The sequence below is a fragment of the Patella vulgata genome, chromosome 5 (assembly GCF_932274485.2).
Source record: "Patella vulgata chromosome 5, xgPatVulg1.2, whole genome shotgun sequence".
NCBI classification, from domain to species: Eukaryota; Metazoa; Mollusca; class Gastropoda; family Patellidae; genus Patella; species Patella vulgata.
Genome location: NC_065883.2, coordinates 73,578,553 through 73,602,675, shown reverse-complemented (window position 1 = coordinate 73,602,675; position 24,123 = coordinate 73,578,553). Strand labels below are relative to the sequence as shown.

Here is a 24,123-nt window from a genome sequence, read left to right as displayed (position 1 = left end):
GGTATATTTAATTGACGAGCCGTCAATAAATATCAAAGGAATTTTGATACGTCAATTAGTTGATTCAATTAAATTGTTTCAATTAATTCGCCGTCAATGTCCTCCATACATGTTCAATTTCTTTGTATCAATTAATTGACGAAAAAACTGAACAAGACTTTGGAACATAACTAGACTGCTTTTAATTGAGGTAGAATGTTTAAACTTGATGTAGATGTTCATTAGATGAATGACTTGACTGAGTTCAATGATAAACATTTCGAACTAAAGCTAAGCAATTACATTGGTCAATGCTTTAGGACAAGATTAAATTTGATTCTATCTGATAGAGAGTGATGAAACTTAGTGTATAGTTGATAATCAGTTTGATTGCTTGATACATTGAAAAAAATACATTTTTGATAAATTAATATGTGTCATCTATTTATTTTGGGATTTTGGTGGGGGGACATCAGCCTCACTCTTGGCTTGTTCTATTACATTTTAGGATTATAATTTGAATTGTGGAGAAGCCACTGTCTGAGCGAAATCCTCAGCCATAGAAATACAAAATGACCGCAGTAGTGTTTCGGCGAGTCATCAATCTTTTTTTAGTCTCAAAAGGACGCTAGTAGAGTTCCGTTGAGTCATCAATCTTTTTTAAGTCCCAAAATGACGCTAGCAGAGTTTCGTCAAGTCATTCCATCATTCTTTTTTTTTTGCCCTGTCTTTAAGGTGACACTCTTGTTGATCATGTACTAATGAAAGCATTCCCTTGTGGTAGATTTCTTGTCATTGCAAACAGTATGGGGTATGCTCCTCTTCGTTAGAGCAGAACAGTAGGACGTTAAAAGCCATTTCCTTCATAACTTCCTTTAACAATAAAGGCCAGAATTAACTTTGGTCATAATGACCATGAGTTGGTCATAACGGCCATAATTTGGTCAAAACAGACAAAAACATCAATGTATTCATTAGCCCAGTAGGATGTTAAACCCCATTTCATTTCATTTTATATGAATTACATGTACTTTGCCATTTTGAGTTCTATTTATTGCTCTCGCACCGTCTTAGATTCGATTTCCCTTTGACAACCCATATTTTTTCGCATTTGGTTCCTTTTGGAGACTTTTCTAAGGAACCAAATATCCATCATTCTATGCGGGTGGCATTAAGGTTAATGTCCCCTTCCAGCTAGGGTGATATCATAGACAAGCATTCCGTCGAAAAGGCCTGTTCAGATTTCGTAAGTCATTCCCCTGCAGTGTATCATGTTGTGCATACTCAATGACCATATCAACCATGAAACATGAAATATGAATTTATAATTGTGTTGTATATTACCAGGTAATATATATTACCAGGTACAAAAAACATCAAATATGAAACTATCATTATATCTTTTAATTTATTACCAGTTAATGTATATTTCTACATGTACGCATAAAAACCAGAACATCAGGGAACATTACACATACCCGTATACCATTCTCCTGGGGTAATTAACCATGAAGGTACTTTATTTGGTAAGTTAGTGGGGGATTAAGTCTCCTCAACAAATCCATGAGAGAGCGATTTAGTTAAATACACCTAGTATTTCAGATGACATATTCGTCTAGAGTGTTGTGACTAGTAAAGTTTTAAATAAAATACTAGGGCCGTTTGGATAGCCTAGTGTTCTAGAGTGTCGTGTTACTAGCCTTAGCTGGTCGGTCACCTCTAGCTAGTGCTACATGTACATGTATGAGAGAGAGAGAGAGAGAGAGAGAGAGAGAGATGGGGTTTAACACCCACTATACAAAAACAAGGTCATTTCGGGACTAACATATGGTTCTTTTCTTTCAAAATTGCGTGTAGTGGTCTTTAGCAGTGGGAGGAAACCAGAAGACCCGGACAAAACCCACAAAGTTGGATAGACGACCCTACTCCTTGTCGCGTACACGGGAATCGAAACCACGCTGGTTGACTCAATGACAGACCTTATGATATAACGTGCCCGTGCAAACCATTCGGCCATCCAACCCCCCTGCTACATGTATGAGGGAAATTTTGTACGGCCTACTCTTATATTGCATTCCAACTGTCAAGGGTTCTTTTACATGGAAGTCATGTGTACATGGGACCTCGGTTTTCATTCCATCCGAAAGACTATACATCATCACTGGCCAGGCCCTCCGTCCTACACAGCTGCACTATTGACAAGGGGGAAGCATGACGGAGAATATCCCGATACACTTTCTCAGTCAACACGGAGTAAACAATGAAGAAAGGAACAGTATGACACTAAACTCAATTTCAATTTTTGAATGGTGACAATTCACTCTCAATATACAATAATCTCTCATACAGTAAAAACCTAGCAACAAACAATTTGACATTCTATTCACTTTACAAACAGCCACACCCATCAACAAACTCCTCCAATACTTAAAGTGAGAGAGAGAGAGGACTGTAACATTCATCCAACATAAACTGGGTCTTATTGAGACTAACATATGGTACAAGTCTGTTTCAATTACAGGTGTTAAGCAGTATGAGGAAATCGGAGGATCCGGAGAAAATACAGAAATGCGACCTGTATGTCATGTACAAGGGTTGGATCGAAACCACACCACTTGACAGACCTTATGAAACAATATACAGGTCACAATTCTATGGAATACAATTACTGCTTTTTACTGAGCGACATTTCGACTAGGCTTCTCTAGTCATTATCAAGCTATGATAAAAAATGAAAATATGACAGGACAATATATACATGTACACCACAATGCTAAGTTAATGATGACAAACCAGGGATGTAACTTAATTACGTGTACCTAATGGTAATCTGATTTAATTGTACGCTAATAAGTAATAATACCAATTAACCTAAAAAATTGACTAATTGATTAATGGATAAGTTGTTGTGGAGTATACACAATGATTAGTGGGTTTTAATAATACAAACGTTGCAAGAAAATGAAAATTGATGAAATGTTATCAACGACCCCTTTCACTGAAATAAATACAAATGGTAAAAGGATAGATTGTTGTGGAGTATTTACAACGATTTGATGAGGTTTTGATAATGACAACATCCCACGAAGATGAGATTTGATTTGTGTTATGACCAAAATAATTGATATGTGGATGTTGATGCGAGTGATTACACTGATATACGAAAAACCCTTAGAACAATGACTGCACAAATGATCAATAGTCCCCTGAAGGCTGACAATTTAAAATATTCCAGTAACAACTTTAAGTTTGTAATAACCATCATAATATGCAAAAATGACAACTAATAATTCCCAACTATTTTTATTTTTGCTTTTCAGGCATTTCTGCTTTTCAGGCCTGCGGTTATTGTAATTTAATGCACTCAATATTTCTAACCCTGCTTTTCTACATCACCATAACATCCAGTGAAGTACCACTCAATATTTTAAATTGTCAGCCTTCAGGGGACTATTGATCATTTGTGCAGTCATTGTTCTAAGGGTTTTTCGTATATCAGTGTAATCACTCGCATCAACATCCACATATCAATTATTTTGGTCATAACACAAATCAAATCTCATCTTCGTGGGATGTTGTCATTATCAAAACCTCATCAAATCGTTGTAAATACTCCACAACAATCTATCCTTTTACCATTTGTATTTATTTCAGTGAAAGGGGTCGTTGATAACATTTCATCAATTTTCATTTTCTTGCAACGTTTGTATTATTAAAACCCACTAATCATTGTGTATACTCCACAACAACTTATCCATTAATCAATTAGTCAATTTTTTAGGTTAATTGGTATTATTACTTATTAGCGTACAATTAAATCAGATTACCATTAGGTACACGTAATTAAGTTACATCCCTGGTTTGTCATCATTAACTTAGCATTGTGGTGTACATGTATATATTGTCCTGTCATATTTTCATTTTTTATCATAGCTTGATAATGACTAGAGAAGCCTAGTCGAAACGTCGCTCAGTAAAAAGCAGTAATTGTATTCCATAGAATTGTGACCTGTATACTCTAGTTCAATTACTAAATGCCATTGAAACAGCTTATGAAACAATGCCCATTTAATAGGACAAAATAAAACCTAAAACTAATACTAGTGTAAGTGAATCGTTCAGTGATTTGCGGGGTTGTTTTTTTTTAGAAATTGTGTTTAACGTCCACTCGACACAACCTAGGTCATTTCGGGACTAACCTTTGGTTCAATTTTTATTTCCATAATTCGCTGGCGGGTAGGGGTTTTTAGCCATGGATGGAAACTGGAGCACCCAGAGAAAACCCACGAGATTGGACAGGCGACCCTACTCCTTGTCACGTACAACCGGGGAATCGAAACCATGCCAGTTGACTCAATGACCTTATAATATAATACGCACGCGCTAACAATTCGGCCACTCCCACCCTCAAATCATTCAGTGTAGTGTAGTGCGTAAAGATTTATTATAAACCTTATCACAATCTTTGAAAAAAAAATGACAGCCACATCCTTCACCCACCTACACATACTCGGATACTTAAACAAGATCACAATCTCTGAACGAAAAATGAAATACTGTGGATCAAATTTGATCATGAAATATTAATCTCAATTACCTCAAGTGGATTAGATGTGTTTGATATCAACCTGAAACCAGAAACCACTGAGATCTGACTCTTTAATTTACAAGTGGTTTGAATCACAACGAACCCTGACATCAATTACTACAGGCTCTCACTGAAACATTTTTTTATTTTATCAAAGATAATGCAAGAGCTAAATCTGCCTACATAGATATTTATTTTGATTTCAGATGTTCTATAAACTATTATTTGAACATTTATTAACATGATAAGCCCATAATCAACTCTCTGGGTCAGTAGATTAAAACGCTTCAGGCATTTAATGAATTATTTCAAAAATGGAGAAGCAAGGTTAAATCTTGAATAGAGAGAGAGAGAAATGGGGTTTAACAGCCACTCAACACAAACTAGGTCATTTTGGGATTAACATATGGTTCAATCTTATTTCATTAAATCGCTTGCAAGTAAGAGTCTTTTATCAGTGGGAGGAAACCAGAGGACCCGGAAAAAAACCCTTGAGGTTGGACAGGCAACCCTACTCCTTGTCACGTACAGCGGGCGAATCGAAACCCTGTCAGTTGACTTAATGACAGACCTTACGATACAGCGCACACATGTTAAACCATTCGGCCATCACCCCACCCAACCCGCAAAGGTTTAAAAGCTATTAATAAGCCTCTTTAAATTCATAAATGTAAATTCAAAGTAATTTATTAATAAACATCTTTACTGTACAATAAATTAACGAAGATAAGATCCGACACAGGTAAAAACACATCAATTTACCTACATATAAGATAAGATCCGACAGTTTTATCTCAGGTAAATACACCTCAATGAAACATCTAATCTGTACAGGTAAATAAATAATACAATCATTTGTGTCTGGAAGGTGAATTAGTAAAATGACAATTAAACTAGCAATTAACATAACAATTGATAAAATACATGTACATTCAGTTGGAACTGGCAGTACTTAACATATAAACTGTCCAAATGAGCTCCTAAGGAAAACCAAATGATGAGCCCATAAAAATACATACAATAAATGAAATGAAATGGGGTTTAACATCCTACCGTTCTGCTCCGAACTTGGCTAATGAAGACGGACATACGCCATACAGTGTGCTATGAGGAACAGCAGCACTACGGCTTACTCTTATATCGAATTCCATCTATCATGGGATCTTTTACGTGCACACCAATTTGTACACAGGACCTCGGTTTTCCGTCCCATCCGAATGACTAGACAGCTGTCAGACCCTCCATCCTGCACCACTGACAAACAGAAACCATGGCATACAATAAGCACCAGAGAGAGAAATGGGGTTTAACGTCAACTTGACACAAACTAGGTCATTTCGGGGCTAACATATGGTTCAATTCTATTTCCATAATTCGCTTGCGCGTCAGGGTCTTTAGCAGTGGGAGGAAACCGGAGGACCCAGAGAAATCCCACGAGGTTTGGCAGGCGACCCTACTCCTTGTCACATACAACCGGGAAATCGAAACCACGCCAGCTGACTCAATGACAGACTTTATGATACAGCGCGCACGTGCTGACAATTTAGCTATCCCCCCACCCCCACCCCCAACCCAATAAGCACTAGAACAACTTCATATATTAATTCCATTGCCATTATCTATATATCTATATGCTATGTGAAATTGTGTCATTGTCTCATATTTAGATTACTCATTAACAAGTATTGACGATTCCATATTGTCATCAACTTTATGTACAGAATCTATCATTAAACAGTCATTATGTATTTATCTCTATCATTGAGATTCAAGTCCTATACATTACCCTTTATGACAAGTGTCAATGTTTTCATAATGTTTTATGACTTTTTAATTAAGTGTGCCATTAATGGACACAGGAAGTCAAAGATTACATAAAATCTAAATCAATGAAAGTGTCAACATTTTCATAACTTTTTATAACTTTTTAATTAAGTGTTATGCTGATTCAGGATTAACATATGGTTCAATTATATTTCAATTTTATTTGCTAGGGTGTAGGGATATATAGTAGTGAGAGCGATAATAAAGACATAGGAATATGAGAGAGAGAGAGAGAGAGAGAGAGAGAGAGAGATGATTCACCAAAGTAGGGCCTAACTGTATAGGTAATTAGACAATAAATTAAGTGTTACACTGTTTCGGGACTAACATATGGTTCAATTTTATTTCAATAATTTGCTAGAGTATAGGGATGTTTCGCAGAAGAGAGAGAGAGAGTAAGAGAGATGATTCACCAAGTTATCTGTATAAGTAATTAGACAATAAATGGATGGAATTCTAATAAAGTGATACATGCATATAACAGTAGACTATATAACAGTCTTAATTGGTTTCACAGGTTTAAATATCACTTAATTATCACTCAATTATCACTCTCGCCAAAACATTTGTCGTTAATATTTTAAATAATATCATTGGAAATAATCATAGACTACTGTACTCTAAGTACCTACAATATCCTAATTACCTTAAATAACAACTGACTCATTGTAATAACCTAAAATACATGTAACAATTGACCCAAGAATTTACTCATAGTAATAACCTAAAATAACAAATGACTCACTGCAATAACCTAAAATATCAATTGACTCATCGTAATAACTTAAAATCACAATTGACTCATTGTAATAACCTAAAATAACAATTTGTTATTGACTCACGGTAATAACTTAAAATAACAATTGACTCATCATCATAATAACTTAAAATGCAAGACTCACGTTTACTTAGAATAATAACATGTTCTTAGGTATGTCAGGGTATGTTCTGGATTGTTCGAGTGTCAGGGTATGTCCTAGATTTGTTTTACAGCAGGGCCCATTAAGCTAAATAAACTAAATGTATTTGAAAAACACTTAAAATATAACTCTGATAAGTGATTTTTTTTTTTTTCAATTTCAATCAGTTCCAAAATGATCTACTTAGCTTGACTTGACATTAAAACAATTTTTTATTATGATTAAACTCAAAATGATAATGTCAGATCTACAGTTTGCAGACCAAGAACAATTAGAGAAAGTTCAACTTTTCTTAAATTTAAATCAGAGTTAAAAACACACTTGTTTAAATATTATTACAAACTGTGATGTGACATTTGTTAAACGCTCAGAAATATCACCAGATATAATGAAGCGCTATAGAAGATGAATAATAATAATAATAATAATTTCTCAATTTATATGTCCTCAAATAGCTTCATGACAAGATCAGCTTAGAGAGGGTGAGAAATCGGGGTTTTAACATCCACTCGAAACAAACTAGATCATTTCGGGACTAACATATGGTTTAATTGTATTTCAATAATTCGCTTGTAGGGGTCTTTAGCAGTGGGAGGAAACTGGAGGACCCAGAGAAAATCCACGAGATTGGACAGACGACCCTAATCCTTGTCACGTACAACCGGGGATTCGAAACCATGGCAGTTGAGTCAATGACAGGCATTATGATACAGCGCACACATGCTAACCATTCGGCCATCAACCCCCCATCAGCCTAGAAACTGACAACAAAAACATATTTCAACATTAAAACTTCAAGCAGAGAAATACTCACCTACATTGTATATTAGATGTAATGAAATGAAAAAGGGTTTATTGGCCTACCTTTTTGCTCCAACTGGGCTAATGAAGACCAACATACATAATACACCATACAATGTGCTATGAGAAAGAGAGAGAGAGAGAGGTCATTTCGAGACTAACACATGGATTTTATTTCAATAATTCGCTTGCGCATTGGAGTCTTTAGCAGTGGGAGGAAACCAGAGGACCCGGAGAAAACCCACGAGGCTGGACAGGCGACCCTACTCCTTGTCACGTACAACCGGGGATTCAAGTGCTATGAGGGAAATTTTGTCCAGATAGCGGAGCAACAGTCTTCTCTTATTTCGAATTTTAGCTGTCAATGTGTGCACAGGACCTGTTTTTTTGCCCAATCCGAATTATTAGAAACTATTTCTTGTCAGGCCCTCCATCCTGCATAACTGACACGGGGAAACAAACAAAGTCGGAAAGTCCTGAGAGGAACTTTCTTGACCAACACCATGAGCGAACCCAAGACGATCTGATTATCAAGCGAGTGCCATACTCACTGAGCCACTGTGGCTCTCGTAATAAAGATGACATCAAACACAGACGTAATGAATGTAACCTATAGATACCCTACAAGGATATGTAACGAATGTAACCTAAAGACATCAAACAATGAACTTTTTCGACAAACACCAGAAACGAGCTGGCTTGCGTAATAAGGACTACAGACAAGGATATACAATAAATGTAATGCAAAGACCCCAGACAATGGGCCACTGTGGCGCCCGCAATAAAAATGACATCAAACAAGGATATATCATGAATGTAACCTATAGATCGCAGACAAGGATATGTAATACTTGTAACCTGAAACCTGAATGTTTTGACAGTCTATATTTACAGTTTTACACACCTGGTTTAATGTGGGTGTATTAAACACAGGTCTGGTCTAACATACATATACATACATGTATGTACACCTGTTTAAAAATGCATTACCTGTAGTAAGATTTAGAGAGAGAGAGAGAGAGAGATGGGGTTTAACCACAAACTAGGTCATTTTGGGATTAACATAATATGGTTCAATTTTATTTCATTAATTCCCTTGCTCTTAGTGGTCTTTTAGCGGTGGGAGGAATCCGGAGGACCTGGAGAAAACCCACGAGGTTGGACAGGCCACCCTAAAGGTACTCCTTGTCACGTACAACCGGGGAATCGAAACCATGCCACTTGACTCAATGACAGCCTTTATGATGCAACATGCACACGTTAACCCAACCACCTTAGATAAACAGATAGCTGTTGTTGCTTTAATAGTTAAAATAAGATAATAAAAATTTCAGTCAAATTAATTTATTCTGAGTGTTTAAGTAAGTAAGTAAGATTTTATTGCATCCATTTAGGACAGCATACAATATAAACGTGTACATAAAATTATAACAATATGACAATTATTACAACATGAAACAACAGTATTGTATCAGGACCTCCCTTGAGGACAACATACAATATATACAAAATATTAAATAGAAGTGCATGAAGTTATGACAAGAAATAGCTAATTGTCAAGTAGGTACGAATGCCATGATATAAACAAAGTCTGAATGTCAGTCCTTAATTGAGTGACGTTCATATTAACTCTGAACTAATCTGTTCAATATCTAAGCCGACCAATGATCTAGAGAGTTGAATATGGGCAAACCATGTGAATAAATAAACCCGGTCATTTTGGGACTAACACATGGTTCAATTTTATTTCTATAATTTGCTTGCGCGTAGGGGTCTTTAGCAGTGGGAGGAAACCGGAGGACCCGGAGAAAACCCACAAGGTTGGACAGACGACCTTACTCCTTGTCAGGTACAACAGGGGATTCGAATTCATAAATACTGTATAAGATTTGAATCTAGAAAAAAAGACCTGCAATCGAAAGATTTAGCTCTTTAAATCCATTAAAATGATTTTGTGTTCAAAACTAAATATCACAAAACTACAACCATCTCTCGTTGCGGAAAACTAATCTCATTCAACTCGAGCAGATTTAGCTCACGAACAATGTATCTTTAAATGCAGATCTGGTCTAGCATGTTATGCATGTACGTATATGTAACCGTGTCAGACTTCAGTTAAAAATTTATTAAACTTTCAAGTGTTGTTTATGAGAAACGTCTTTGATCCAGAAACACAAAACTTTCCACATGGTTTCTAATTGATGTATTTGATACATTAAAACAACAAAAGTTTTATAAAGGGCTATATTTTAGTTAGAATAAGGCGACAATTTTTTCATAAACATTGCTTGAAACTTAACTTAAATCTAAGAATGTATTTGATGCATTAAAACAACAAAATTTTATGAAGAGCTATATTTTAGTTAAAATTTGCGAACAATTTTCTCATAAACAGTGCTTGAAGTTGAGTAAATTCTTAAAGATACATTATGGGAGATTCGATAACGAGTTGGCATTTCTCACTATAATAGTTAAAAACTAGATAATGTAAATGCAATTTGTTGAAAATTTCATTCAAATTGATCCACTATGAACCGGGAAAAAATGGGCTTCTGATATCCAATATTTAAGACAAAATAAACATTTTACCATTGGTACCTTGAATCGTGTACCATAATGCGATTCAGCGTCATTTGTAACAAGGGACTCGAATAACAAGGCTAGACATACATGTATTTCACAAGTCATGTTAAACAGAGACGCCATATTCTTATCTGGAGAGCATGCGCAATAAATATTATCGGTGTACATTGGAATAACCAGACGCCAGAGATTGCCATTCGATTAAGACTTCAGACGTATTTCGCCGAACATAACAGATGAGAAATGACAGTAAAAACAGAAACGATTGAATGTAAATCAGTTTATATACATTCATATTATATTATTATATGTGTTACGACCCATTTATGTCAATTTCTAGGTTCCAAATATTATTGATTTAGCTCCTTTAAGTCGAAGAATGTTTTGTGAAACCAGACCCTGGTCTGGTAAAAACTAGCATGTTATAAATATGTATTGATCTAGCAGTGTATATATATATATACACCTGCCTAAGTGTTGTGATGTAATCACTGATTGACTCTCAATGTAAATGTGTATTCTCTGTAACATCAATACTAACGTGTACTTTGAAACTAAGATAGACAGAATCTGTTGGATTAGGTTGAAGAATTGGAATGCGTAATACCCTTTTAACTGAAGAGATGTTTGTAGATTTACTTAATGTTTACGTTTAAAAAACAACTATTTTTTTTATCTGTCTACTGTTCGCGTTAAAAACAAAACTAGAAGCAGTAAACAGTTCAACTCCTGTGTTACACAACGACATGGGAATTAACGTCCTACTTTTCTGTACCTGCATGAACTAGGTTATTGAAGACAGGCATATGGCAAGCGAGTGGGACAGAGAAATGGCATTTTATGACACAAACTAGGTCTTTTCCGGACTAACATATGGTTCAATTTTATTTCAATAATTCGATTACCCATACATGTAGGGGTCTTTAGTAGTGGGAGGAAACTGGAGGACCCGGAAAAAACACCACGAGGTTGGACAGGCGACCCTACTCCTTGTAACATACTCCACTGGGAGGTCAATGCCCCACTATTTTTAATAAGGTATACCATTAAATTTTCGTGGACAACCAGATGGCGTCGTGCTTACATGTATTGCACAGTGAACAGCAGAAGATAGATGAAATTTCAGTTCAAAATACTTTGTAAATACTTAACAGAATTGAACCATTTTTGAATTGATATTCCGATAGATTGGAGACGGTCCTGTACATATGTCATACATGTATGTGCATTGTGTGTTATGGTTAGGGTAAGGGTAAGGGCAAGGGTTATGCTTGGTCCAGGGTTCAGGTTCGGGTTAGGGCTAGCTCTGTTTACATCTCAAGACTTTGACGAAATCTGCAGGTCCTAATAACCCTTTCCCTAACCCTAACCCACATATGATGTCAGGGCTTTCTCCTGGTGCATCAGGAATTTGAGTGGGCTTTTTGTAGCATTAAAACATATTTAACTTTACCTGAGCAACAATAAATGGTGCATCAGTGGGCATTTTATATCATTAAGATACATTTAACTTTACCTGAGCGACAATAAATGGTGCATGAATGGGCTTTTTGTATCATTATCTCACATGTAACTTTACCTGAGTGACAGTGGGCTTTTTGTATCATTAAGATACAGTTAACTTTACCTGAGTGACAATAAATGAACATGACAACTGTCCATTGTGTTGATAGTATACTATTCAAAAAAAGTAGGGGATATTTGATTTTTAAGTGTTATTAAAGTCACCTAATGAAACTGACGAAGAAACAAATGACAAAATGAAATGAAGTTCACATTCATCGATTTATTCCAAATGATCGTTAGACTAGGTAAGGCACAGACTGACCATTATAAGGGTAAAATGATACCCGGGGTCAAACAGCAAAGTTACCACAGCATCACAACCAAGTCAGTAACGGGTAAATCCTCCTCTGTTTGCCAAATAAGCATTGATCCGACGTGGCATACTCCTAATGAGACATCTAAGGTCATTTTGGTCCAGATTGTCCCATTCCTGTTGCAACGCAGCAGCAAGTTCTTGGACATTGGCAGGACGTTGTTGACGTTGACGTAACCTCTGTCCAAGCATGTCCCAGACATGCTCGATGAGGGAGAGGTCGGGACTCAGTGCTGGCCAAGGTAATGTGGTGATGTTCTGTTGTTGGAGGTAACCTGTAACGATCCTGGCCCTGTGACATCTTGCGTTGTCATCCTGGAAGATGAAACGGCGGCCATGACGTCGTGCGAACGGCACAACATGGACTGCCAAGATGTTGTCCCGGTAGTACTGGCCTGTAACACGCCCTGCAACAACGTGTAAAGCCGTTCTTCCAGCAACAGTGATGCCTCCCCACACCATAACAGAACCACCCCCAAATCGATCATGTCTGATGACGTTAACGTCTTGGAAGCGCTCGTTTTGACGACGCCACACCCTCCTACGTCTGTCCAAAAAATCAACAGTGAACCTTGACTCATCTGAAAACATCACATTGCTCCAGAGTCGATTATCCCAGTGTTGACGATCCCTACACCAACGACGTCTTGCCTGAATGTGATGATCTCTCAAACAAGGGATCACGCGAGGACGTCGGGCGCGAAGGTGACCCCTATGCAGTCGATTCCGAATCGTCTGGCCACTCACTCTCACACCAGTGTCTGTTTGAAGACGAGCGCTGATCTGATTTGCTGTGATGACACGATTTCTCAAGGCCAAGGTACGGATAAATCGATCCTGGGCTTGAGTTGTCGCCCTTGGTCGACCTGAGCGTGGTCTGTCCTGTACAGATTGTGTATCACGGTATCTGGACCATAGCCTGCTTATGACAGACTGAGAAACATTCATCGTCCGCGCCACAACCGCCTGTGTTGTGCCGATCTGTAGCATGCCAAGGGCACGTAACCTTTCATTTTGGGTAAGCCGACGCATATCAAAATTTGTTTTCTGGTCACTAAAACAATTAAACTTATGTTTCCACCCTGGAATTCAATGCCACAATGACTGTAACATTCAAAGTCAGAGTCGTGCAAATCTTGGGTTGGACCCCCATGATGATCCCAAGCATCACCTGCATTCCATGCGGTAGCTATTGGTGCGTTTGGGCGTCACATGTAACTGGAAATGTTTCTTCTGTTAGGTTCTATAGTGACTTTTTTCGTAGTCATTTGCATATTTTAGTATTATGCCCCCAAAATCAAATATCCCCTACTTTTTTTGAATAGTATATATCAACTTGATATGATACCTACCTGTGTATTATGTATCTAGGTATATACATGTAGTGTGATCAGTGAACCATGTACATGTACAGGTAGAAAAATGTTATATTATCCCACACCTGACATAAAGTCAATTTCACTTCATCATAACAAGCCTCGAGGTTATTACATCCAGGTGTCTAATCAACCAGTTTAAATCTGTGTTTTTTGATTATTTATGTTAAAACCAATAAATATTTATGATAAATTTGCCCATAATACTTATCGTTAAGATCAAATTCTATGGGAATCTATTTTATGTCAGAGCAAATGCACTCACTATTGTGTAGATTTGTCATAATGTCACGTGTCATACTCTATTCCCACGTGGCTAAATGGGTAAGACGCTGGCTCGCTAGTCTGGAGGTCGGGTGTTCGATCCCTGCATTGGCCGAGAAAGTTCATTCAGATTTGCCAGCATGGTTTCCCCTTGTCAGTGATGCAGGACGGAGGGCCTCACAAGGACAGCTGTCTAGTCGTTCGGATGGGACGAAAAACCGAGGACCTGTGTACACATTGGCGTGCACGTAAAAGATCCCTTGGCAGTTGGAATTCGATATAAGAGTAGCCCGTAGTGCCGCTGCCCGGGCAAAATTTCGCTCATAGCACACTGTATGGCGTATGCCCATCTTCATAAAGCCCAGTTTAGGAGCAGAACAGTAGGACGTTAAACCCCATTTCATTTCATTTTCATTTATTCCCTGTATATAAGGTAAAGTGGTGTAACTTTGACAAATGGGTGGTTGGATCGCCGAATGGTTAGCACGCGTTTGCGCTGTATCATAAGGTCTGTCATTGAGTCAACTGGCGTGATTTAGATTCCCCAGTTGTACATGACAAGGAGTAGGGTCGCCTGTACAACCTTGTGCGTTTTCTCTGGGTCCTCTGGTTTACTCCCACTGATATTGAAATAAAATTGAACCATGTGTTAATCCCAAAATGACCTAGTATGTGTCGAGTGGACAATAAACCCCATTCCTCTCTCTCTCTCTCTATTCCCTATGCATTTACTGTATTTATTTCGCTGCATTAACGAAAAAAATGTTATTTATCATCGGATGCTTACATGTCAAAGTTACAGTTAGTATTTCTAGTGTTAAAATGCGGGGAGTTTGCAAAAGAATCAAAATATCAAAATCCCTCATGTGACGCTCAGCTGCTTTAACAATTAATAATACCGATAAACACGATAAACACGTACATGCTGTTTGGACCACAAGGATTACAAAATTTATCTTAACAGTAAATCTTAATGGTATTGATTTATCAAAACCTGGAGTTATACAATATGTCTTTGTTTATATCCAACATACATGTACATGTACTAAATATCAACCAATACCATCCCAATACCCTTAAACATTCTCTCAAGTACAGGGCAGTGTGCCAGCTGAGAGAGAGAGAGAGAGAGAGAGAGAGAGAGAGTTTAAGATCCACTTCGACACAAACTAGGTCATTTCGAGACTAACATGGTTAATTTTATTTCAATAATTCGCTTTTATTTAAATAATACCCTTAAACATTCTCTCAAGTACAGGGCAGTGTGCAGGCTGAGAGTTTAAGATCCACTAGACACAAACTAGGTAATTTCGGGACTAACATATGGTTAATTTTATTTGAATAATTTGCTTGCGCATAGGGGTCTTTAGCGGTGGGAAGGAACCAGAGAACCCTGAGAAAATCCACGGGGTTGGACAGGCAACCCTACTCCTTGTCAGTGCAACCAAGGATTCAAGACCATGTCAGTTGACTCAATGACAGACTTTTTGATACAGCACACACATGCTAACCATTCGGCCATCCAACCCCCCTGTGTGCCAGCTGATATTTGTGTGTATCTGGTAAAACCCAACCAAGCCAATCCATGCTTCTAATAGTACATGTATTACAATAATTACATATATTTTCATGTAGACCAGGAAATGAATTTTAAAATAAAACAACTAATGTATAAAATAAAGACTGGGAAGTGAATAAAAATAAAAAGATAATGAGAAACAGGTTTTAGAATCCACTTGACACAAACAAGGTCATATCGGGACTAACATATGGTTCAATTTTATCGTAATTATTTGCTTTAGCAGTAGGAGGAAACCTGAGGTCTTGGAGAAAATCCCTGAGGTTGAGCCTGCGACCCTCCTCCTTGTCATGCCAATTGACTCAATGACAGACCTTATGTAATATGATCTGAAGTGAATGTCTTAGACCACTCCCCCTACATGTAATCCCCTATACCTGTAGGTAGGTACAATAAATAACTAAAGGTAATGCCCTCCCCCCCACCCTATACCTGGGTGTACAATAAAGAACTAAAGATAATTCCCATCCCACCCTATACCTTGAAGTACAATAAATAAAGATAATTCCCGTCCCCACACCCTATACCTGGAAGTACAATAAATAACTAAAGATAATGCCCCCCCCACCATACCTGGAAGTACAATAATTAAATAAGGATAATGCCCCCCCCCCCCCAACCCTATACCTGGAAGTACTATAAATAAAAAAAGATAATGCCCCCCCCCCCCCACCAACCCCACCCTATACCTGGAAATACAATAAATAAAAAAAGATAATGCCTCCCCCACCCACCCACCCTATACTGTACCTGTACGTACAATAAATAAATAACTAAAGATAATGATTTATATTGGAAGATAAATTGTGATATATAATCCATCTAATGAAGACAGAAATACAGATATATATAATCTGTAAGCTCTGAAAGCCCATTTCTCAGTTTGAATTCACAACTCCACATATTTCCCTAAATGTCAGGTCAGTATACACAGAGAAACGCCTCGGGGCATACTTTTACCGACTCTCTAATATCTGTCATAAGATCAGACGTATTACCACATTTTTCTAGCAATTTCTCTTTATTTACTTTGTAAGTGAGCCTGCTGTAATCCGCAAATTCCTGATGTTTTCAAACGTCAAAATGAAATGGGGTTTAAAGTCTGACTTTTCTGCACCAGCCTAAAGAAGAATCAAGGCAATAAAACTGTAATCCGAAAATTCCTACTGTTTTCAAACGTCAAGTAATAATCTTCAAATATATGAAATGAAATGGATGTCAACGTCCTAATTTTCTGAATCAAGATGGACAAATGCCATAAGTGAACTATAGTGACATTTTACCCGAGATTCCAAACCAGGGGCGTGGTGACCCATGCTTTTGCACGAGGAACAAGATCCCGTCCGGACCCCCAAAAAACAATATTTTTATGTGTGTGCAGGGGAGGAGGTGGGGTGGCAGTCCCTCCCAGTGCCACCGGGTAATATTGGACTGTGTGGAACATGCTTGAGTCGTTCTGTAGCATATCTGACCCACAGTATATGTTTGAAACTGACTGACCATTATGATTATAATGTTGAAAACCACATTGAAACCACGTGATTTTTTGCCATTTGCAAGGGGGCGCACGAACTCTAAACCATGACGCAAAGCTGGTCATTGCGTCCCTCTCACTTAGCCCCTGTTCCAAACTGGCCTGGGATATTTAATGTTTATACTTGACCATGAAGTGAACGAAAGAGGGGAGCCACGGTGGCTAAGTTGGTAAGATGCTGTGTGTTCAATACATGCATTGGCCGAGGAAGTTCATCGTGATTTTCCGACAATGATTGTCAGTGGTGCAGAACAGAGGACCTGACAAGGACAGCCGTCTAGTCGTTTGGATGGGACGAAAAACCGAGGTCCCATGTATACATTGGTGTGCACATAAAAGATCCCTTGGCAGTTGGAATTCGATATAAGAGTAGGCAATAGTGCCGTGCCCAGGCAAAATTTCTCTCATAGCACACTGTATGGCGTATGCCTGTCTTCGTTAGCCCAGTTCGGAGAAGAACAGTAGGACGTTAAACCCCATTTCATTTCATTTGATTTTTCACTGAAAGTGTTCCGTGATCAATAATGTCATTATTACATGTACACATAGCTTTAAGGTAATCGCTATTTATATCCCAATAAAACGAGTAAATGGATACAATTTATATTTATACATACATGTAACTCGATCAATCATTATCTATTGTCTGTACATATAGGGTAATTGGCTCTATATACTTCCTCAGGGGACTAATCATACAGTATCAGGTAAATATAAATAAACAATTACTTCTCCGTAGGAGTAGTATACAGAAGTAATCTAGGCCAGGTCACTTTTGCCATTTGCCATTCGAACTTTAGCTGGCATTAGAACAGAAAAGGTAGTTGCACTTTCGACCAATTTCTATCTGTTTTCTATAAAAGTAGGTAATTGGCCAAATGTATATATAATATATACTTTCACTCCCCCAATCCCCTAACGGACGATACAGTTTCACGTACATGTGAATTTAAAGCATACAGAAGCAATTTGGGCCAGGTCATCTTTAGCTGGCATTATAGAACAGAAACGGCTGAGTGCTGTATCATATTTCCAGAAAAAATAACATGAATCTCTCTTACTATTAATTGTGGGAAAAAAAAAAAAGACCGCAGTTTTAGCCAAGTTTTCTTCAAATTTCAACTGCTAATGCTACGTTCCGACTATCATGATTCGTGCTACAATTAAAATCATGGTTTTAATCGTGGTGATCCTATCAGGTCTTATCATATATTGAGGTCAGTTGTAACAATCGTGTTGATAGTATCGAAATATATCGGAACGTATCTGCACGTACCAGATCGTGGACTTCATAGGGACAAGATGACCCGGGTTGTACGTGACAAGGAGTAGGGTCGCCTGTCCAACCTCGTGGGTTTTCTCCAGGTTCTCCGGTTTCCTCCCACTGCTAAAGATCCCTACACGCAAGCAAATTATTGAAATAAAATTAACCCATTTCTTAGTCCAGAATGACCTAGTTTGTGTCGAGTGGATGTTAAACCCCAACTCTCTCTCTCTGGTGACAGTCATTGTTTTTTTACAGTGAGCGATTGCCCTCAAGTGCCTGCCGAGCACCAGAATTTCGACCGTGGGGAGGATTTTCTCCCTAGCTATACTACTGAAAATCACTCTTCTTTACAAAGTCATGGGGGGGGGGGGGGGGGTTATTATCTTTTATGAAACTAGAAATGACCCTCTTACATACAGTTATTGAACTTCAGAACAATTTCCCACATATACAACTAATCACTCTCCTTAATATCAATTCACTCTCCTTAATTTCTAAATCATTCTTCTTACCGAAACTGGGAGAGCTTTTTTAGAGGAGCAATTTTTTTAATTTGCAAATAAAGGCGAGCTTTTTTCGGCTCTCCTCTTACATACAAACAACAACGACTGGTGGTGGGGGGTCCGGGTCCTATATGGTTAATGTGAATGACATGATTTTGTTTTCGTCTGACGATGTGATTGACACCTACATTTGTAGGTTACTAATCATATGCACTACATGAACATTAAACTAAATGTCATAGACTTGGCACAAAATACCAATACTACACCATAACATGCGAGGGAAAATGTGAAATATGAAAAGTAATGTCAGTGATGTCAGACAAGTCATTGGGTACATGTTAATGATAGAAAATATGTGCAGGACATATTGTTGTTGTTGTTTGGATTCATAGAGAGTGAAATGGGGTTTAATGTCCAATTCCATACAAACTTGTTTATTGAGGGGAAGGAGAGAGAGATGTGATTTAACGTCCACTTGACACAAACTAGGTCATTTCGTGACTAACATATGGTTCAATTTTATTTCAACCAGGTTTGCTCTGTCCAGAAGACCGACGTGGCTTCGATTCCCCGGTTGTACGTTAGTCCCGAAATGACCTAGTTTGTGTCGAGTGGACGTTAAACCCCATTTCTCTCTCTCTCTGTACTTGTGTTGATTATGTAATTAAGATCCACTTTTACCAGAGGTGCCAAACCAAATCGTACATTTCTCAGATAATATTTCATTTTTTTCCCAGCTCAATCCACACTAAATTATTCAGTTATTGATAACTTATTTTAACATTTAATTCAAATCTGTATTTTGGGTGACAGACTTCGGTGTCAATTCTAATCAGGCATTTTTCAGATAATACCTGTATCTAATTTTGTTCACACCTTTATCTACACTAAAATAGATCCATATTGATAATCTAATTAAACATTAGTACATGTACATGTAATTAAAGTTACAATTTCATATTTTCTAAGAAAGTCAAAACATAATTATTTCTATGTCTTTTGCTCAATACATGTAGGTTGTCAACTCACGATCATAGGTGTCATTCTCACATTTAAAACTCATTTACACCGGAAATAATAACACAATTACCTCCCTTGTTTTCTATTCTCAACCATGGAGTAGCGGTCTTCAAACGTTTGAATTTGAAGAGGAAAATGATATTTTTTTGCCAATTTCTCAACTGGCAATAGTGAATTATAGGATTAATAGGATTATTCTTTAACAAGGTAGGACCACCATCTATTTTAAGGCTTTATTTTAATAAATTTTAAAAATATAACGTAAAAATATGAAATTGCAACTTTAAGATAATCTAATTAAACATTTAAAGATACATTATGCAGTCATTGTTTTTTAAGGCGAGCACCTGCCACTCACCTGAATGTCAATCGTGGGGAGGTTTTTCTCCCTCCCCTTAAAATTGAAAATCGCTCTCCTTTACAAAGTCATTGGGGGGGGGGGGGGGTATTATCATTTATGAAACCAGCAATCACCACCCTAACATGCAGTTATTGATCTTCAGAACCATTTCCCATACACACAACTAATCACTCTCCTTAATATCAGATCACTCTCCTTCATTTCTAAGTCATTCTTCTTATCGAAACTGGGAGAGTTTTTTTAGGGGAGCGATTTTTTCAATTTCTTGATTAACGACTGATTATGTGAGATGAGATAAAGAGCTGGTAGTTCTTACTACAATAGTTAGAAACTAGATAATGTAAAGGGGAATTTGCTCAAAATTTCAGTCAAATTGATCAACTCTGAACCGAGAATTTAGTGATTGAATTTTGGACCCAGCCTCTATCATCATTACTAAAGTCAGTAGTAAGTACGATAAAAAACATTTTTTTATTTAATCATGAATGAGCATTGAGAAACAGATCGGATCCTAATCCAGTAAATATCGCAGGCTAGCGATGACATCGAGAGTTGATTATGGTCTGGATAGGTTAATTAATGTCTAATTAATAATTTAGAAAACATTTCAGGCCCAAAGAAAGACCTGCAATAGGCAGATTTAACTCTTGTATAATGTATGTTTAATTCAGATCTGAGTGACTCACTTTATCAGGTGTCAATCCCAATCAGCCATTTATCAGACACTAACTGATTTTGTCCACAGCTTGATTTACACTAAAACAGATCCTTTTTATAGGTGCCAATCTCAATTAGGCATTTTTCAGATATTTAATTATTTTCACAACTTATGTGTATACCACACTAATATATAGATATTCATGTTGATAATTTAATTGAATATATAATTAATATCTTTGTTATCAAGTGTTGTATACTTTTACTTGTGTGAAACAGTAAATCCATCTGTTACATATTCTCACTTTGTACTTCATCTTTTCTTTGTCCAGTACTAATCATGCACCACACTTCTTATCTATTGTATAATTTTATTTGTGTGAAACATTAAATCCATCTGTTACCTATTGTCACTTTGTACTTTGTCTATACTTTGTCCAGTACAAATCATGCATCACATTTCTTATCTATTTGTGATTTTCCCGCGTGGTTTCCCCTTGTCAGTGATGCAGGACAGAGGGCCTGACAAGAACAGCTGTCTAGATGTTTGGATGGTACGAAAAACTGAGGTCCTTAATTCGATATAAGAGTAGGCCGTAGTGCCGCTGTCCGGGCAAAATTTCCCTCATATCACACTGTATACCCGGGTTCAGTAGATCAGTGGGAGCAGAATAGTAGGACATTAAACCCCATTTCATTTCATTTCAATATTTGTGACTGGTGGTTGTTTGTTTGTCTGTCTGTCTGTCTGTCTGTTCAGGGTTGATGGCTACACTAGGGCTGTCCCAGGGCTGAAATTTGGTGAATAGGGGTAGCTCGGGCCAGGGAGTTATATAGGCTTGGTGGTGTTAGACTACTGCTTCCGGTTTCTAGGTTATACTACTACTATTACTACTTTCTGTGACAGGGGTCTTCAGTCCAGACTTACCTTTGCGTACATTGTATACACAGCTAACATATATTTTGTACTGTTCGTTAGTTACACATCAAATTTAGATTGTAAACAGCCCGATATTCAGGGTTTAATGCCCTATTTATCTGCAATAACCGGGCAAATAAAGACGAGCATATGCCTTGCAGAGTGCTACGCCCTGGGCGGCCCTACTCTAATTTCAAATTCCAACTGTGAAGGGATCTATTACGGACACATCTATGTGTACACAGGACCTTTTTGTTTGTCCCATCCAAATGACTACACATTGTCCCTTGCTGGACACTTCGTCGTGCACCACTGACAAGGTGGAACCATGCTGGTAAACTTTCTCACCCCAAAACCTGATCGAACACAGGATCACGCAAATGAGAACTTTCGGACAGTTCAAGGAATAAAATAAACTCTTGTGCATTAAATAAGTACATATTAAATATGTATTTTTAATTAACAAACACATGAATAGAAATATAATATTTGGCTACAAGTTTCTGAATTGGCTAATAAAATTTTGATTTGGCTAAAGGTTTTAAGAGTCGGGGGGGGGGGGGGGGGGTCACTGACAGTGTCAAGATGATCCTCACAATATTGGTATTAAATTCATTGGAGTTAACTTAATGGATCCAAATTTCAACATTTTTTCAAGGGGACTAGTGCCTCTCGCCCCCACCTCTCCCTTAAAAAATACCCTTCCACCCGATAAAGCCCTAATTCAGCTAACAATTAATTACATTTGGATGCATGGTGTATGATAGCATGGTGTATGATATTTGAAACCAATGACATTGTATTGTATATTCAGTTTGTATAAATGTTTATTTTATGATCAGTCGTAGAATACCGCGTTTTATCAGTGAAATAAAAGTGTTATTCCACTGGCTAGTTGTTTTTACCTAAAATGATTGTAAAATCATAAAATAAATAGAACATTTGTCGTTTTGTCGTGAATAACATATTTTATTTCATCTCTAAGCAAGAAAACGTTTATATTTTCACTCATGCTATGCATTCGTGAAAATATAAGTCTTCTCGCTTCTCGATGAAATAAAATATGTTATTCACTCTAAAACGACAAATATCCTCTATATATTCCTGCACCATATACAACTGTGGTATATTAGATATATCACAGTTACTAACGTTACTAGACTGTAACCAACAGAAAACACACTAACAGTATAACACGGGTCAATGTTAATATCAAGTACAGAACCACAACAATGTTGACATTTGTTTACATATATATAAATCAGATACCAAATCCTAACTCCAAAATTATTTGGGTCTGGAAAGATTCTCTCCCTTTCGATCTTGTTACTGCACGTGAATAACGAAGGCGATTGCGTACGTATAACAGTTAAAATCTAGACACTCCATGTCTCAATTTATGCGTTAAAAGCAACCTCTGTGATCGACTGCCATTTAGAATGGGTTGCCAAATTGCTTTTGGGTGTAAATTTATACTAGCAACACAGCAACAGCTTTACGCTTCTCGTGCATTATGAGTATAACCCATCATAACCCAACATCTTAAGCAATTCACTCACCTTCTAGGGCTCGCAGGCCAAAAAGTCCATCCAAATTTAAATCCCTGTAATTCTCTCGGTAAAAACCTATTAATGTCTCCAGAGAATAAATCACCCTTTTTAGGGGTGAGTTACTATTTTCACATTGTAAAAGCGGCAGCATAAACAAAGACAGAAATAGCAGAACTTTGGTCGCCGCCATTTTCAGCAGGCGACCGCTGATTGCCCTGTGTACCGTTAGATGTCGCTCTGAACGATTTTAGCTGAAAGTTCGTCTGCTATCGTGGCTTCTTCGTTCGTCATAAATCCTTTTCAGTTGTGGGCTGTATATAGCTGTATTTAAACGAACAAAACGAGCAATGTTGGCAAGTTTTATCGACGTTGCATGACGTGGATGACTAGTTATTTACTATGAGTTAATATCCATCTAATTATCTTTCATTTGTTTTGGGGTTATTATCAGACCATAAGCCTACCTACCTACATAAAAATAATAATAATGGGCCTAAAAATGTAGGTAGAAAGTGT

The 24,123-nt window shown here is 37.4% G+C and overlaps 1 protein-coding gene across 2 annotated transcripts in view; it reads right to left on the bottom strand.

Annotated features, from left to right (window-relative positions):
• Positions 1-23,893, bottom strand: part of LOC126822340 (myb-like protein D) — a 68,469-nt gene extending 44,576 nt beyond the window's left edge. For both annotated transcript variants that reach the window (XR_007680770.2, XM_050551181.2), the window contains exon 1: positions 23,617-23,893. Coding sequence is in view for 1 of the 2 variants with exons in the window: in XM_050551181.2 (XP_050407138.1) it covers positions 23,617-23,797 (181 nt within the window). In the remaining variant the exon portion in view is untranslated. The remainder of the gene's footprint in view (positions 1-23,616) is intronic.
• Between the last annotated feature and the right edge of the window lie 230 nt (positions 23,894-24,123).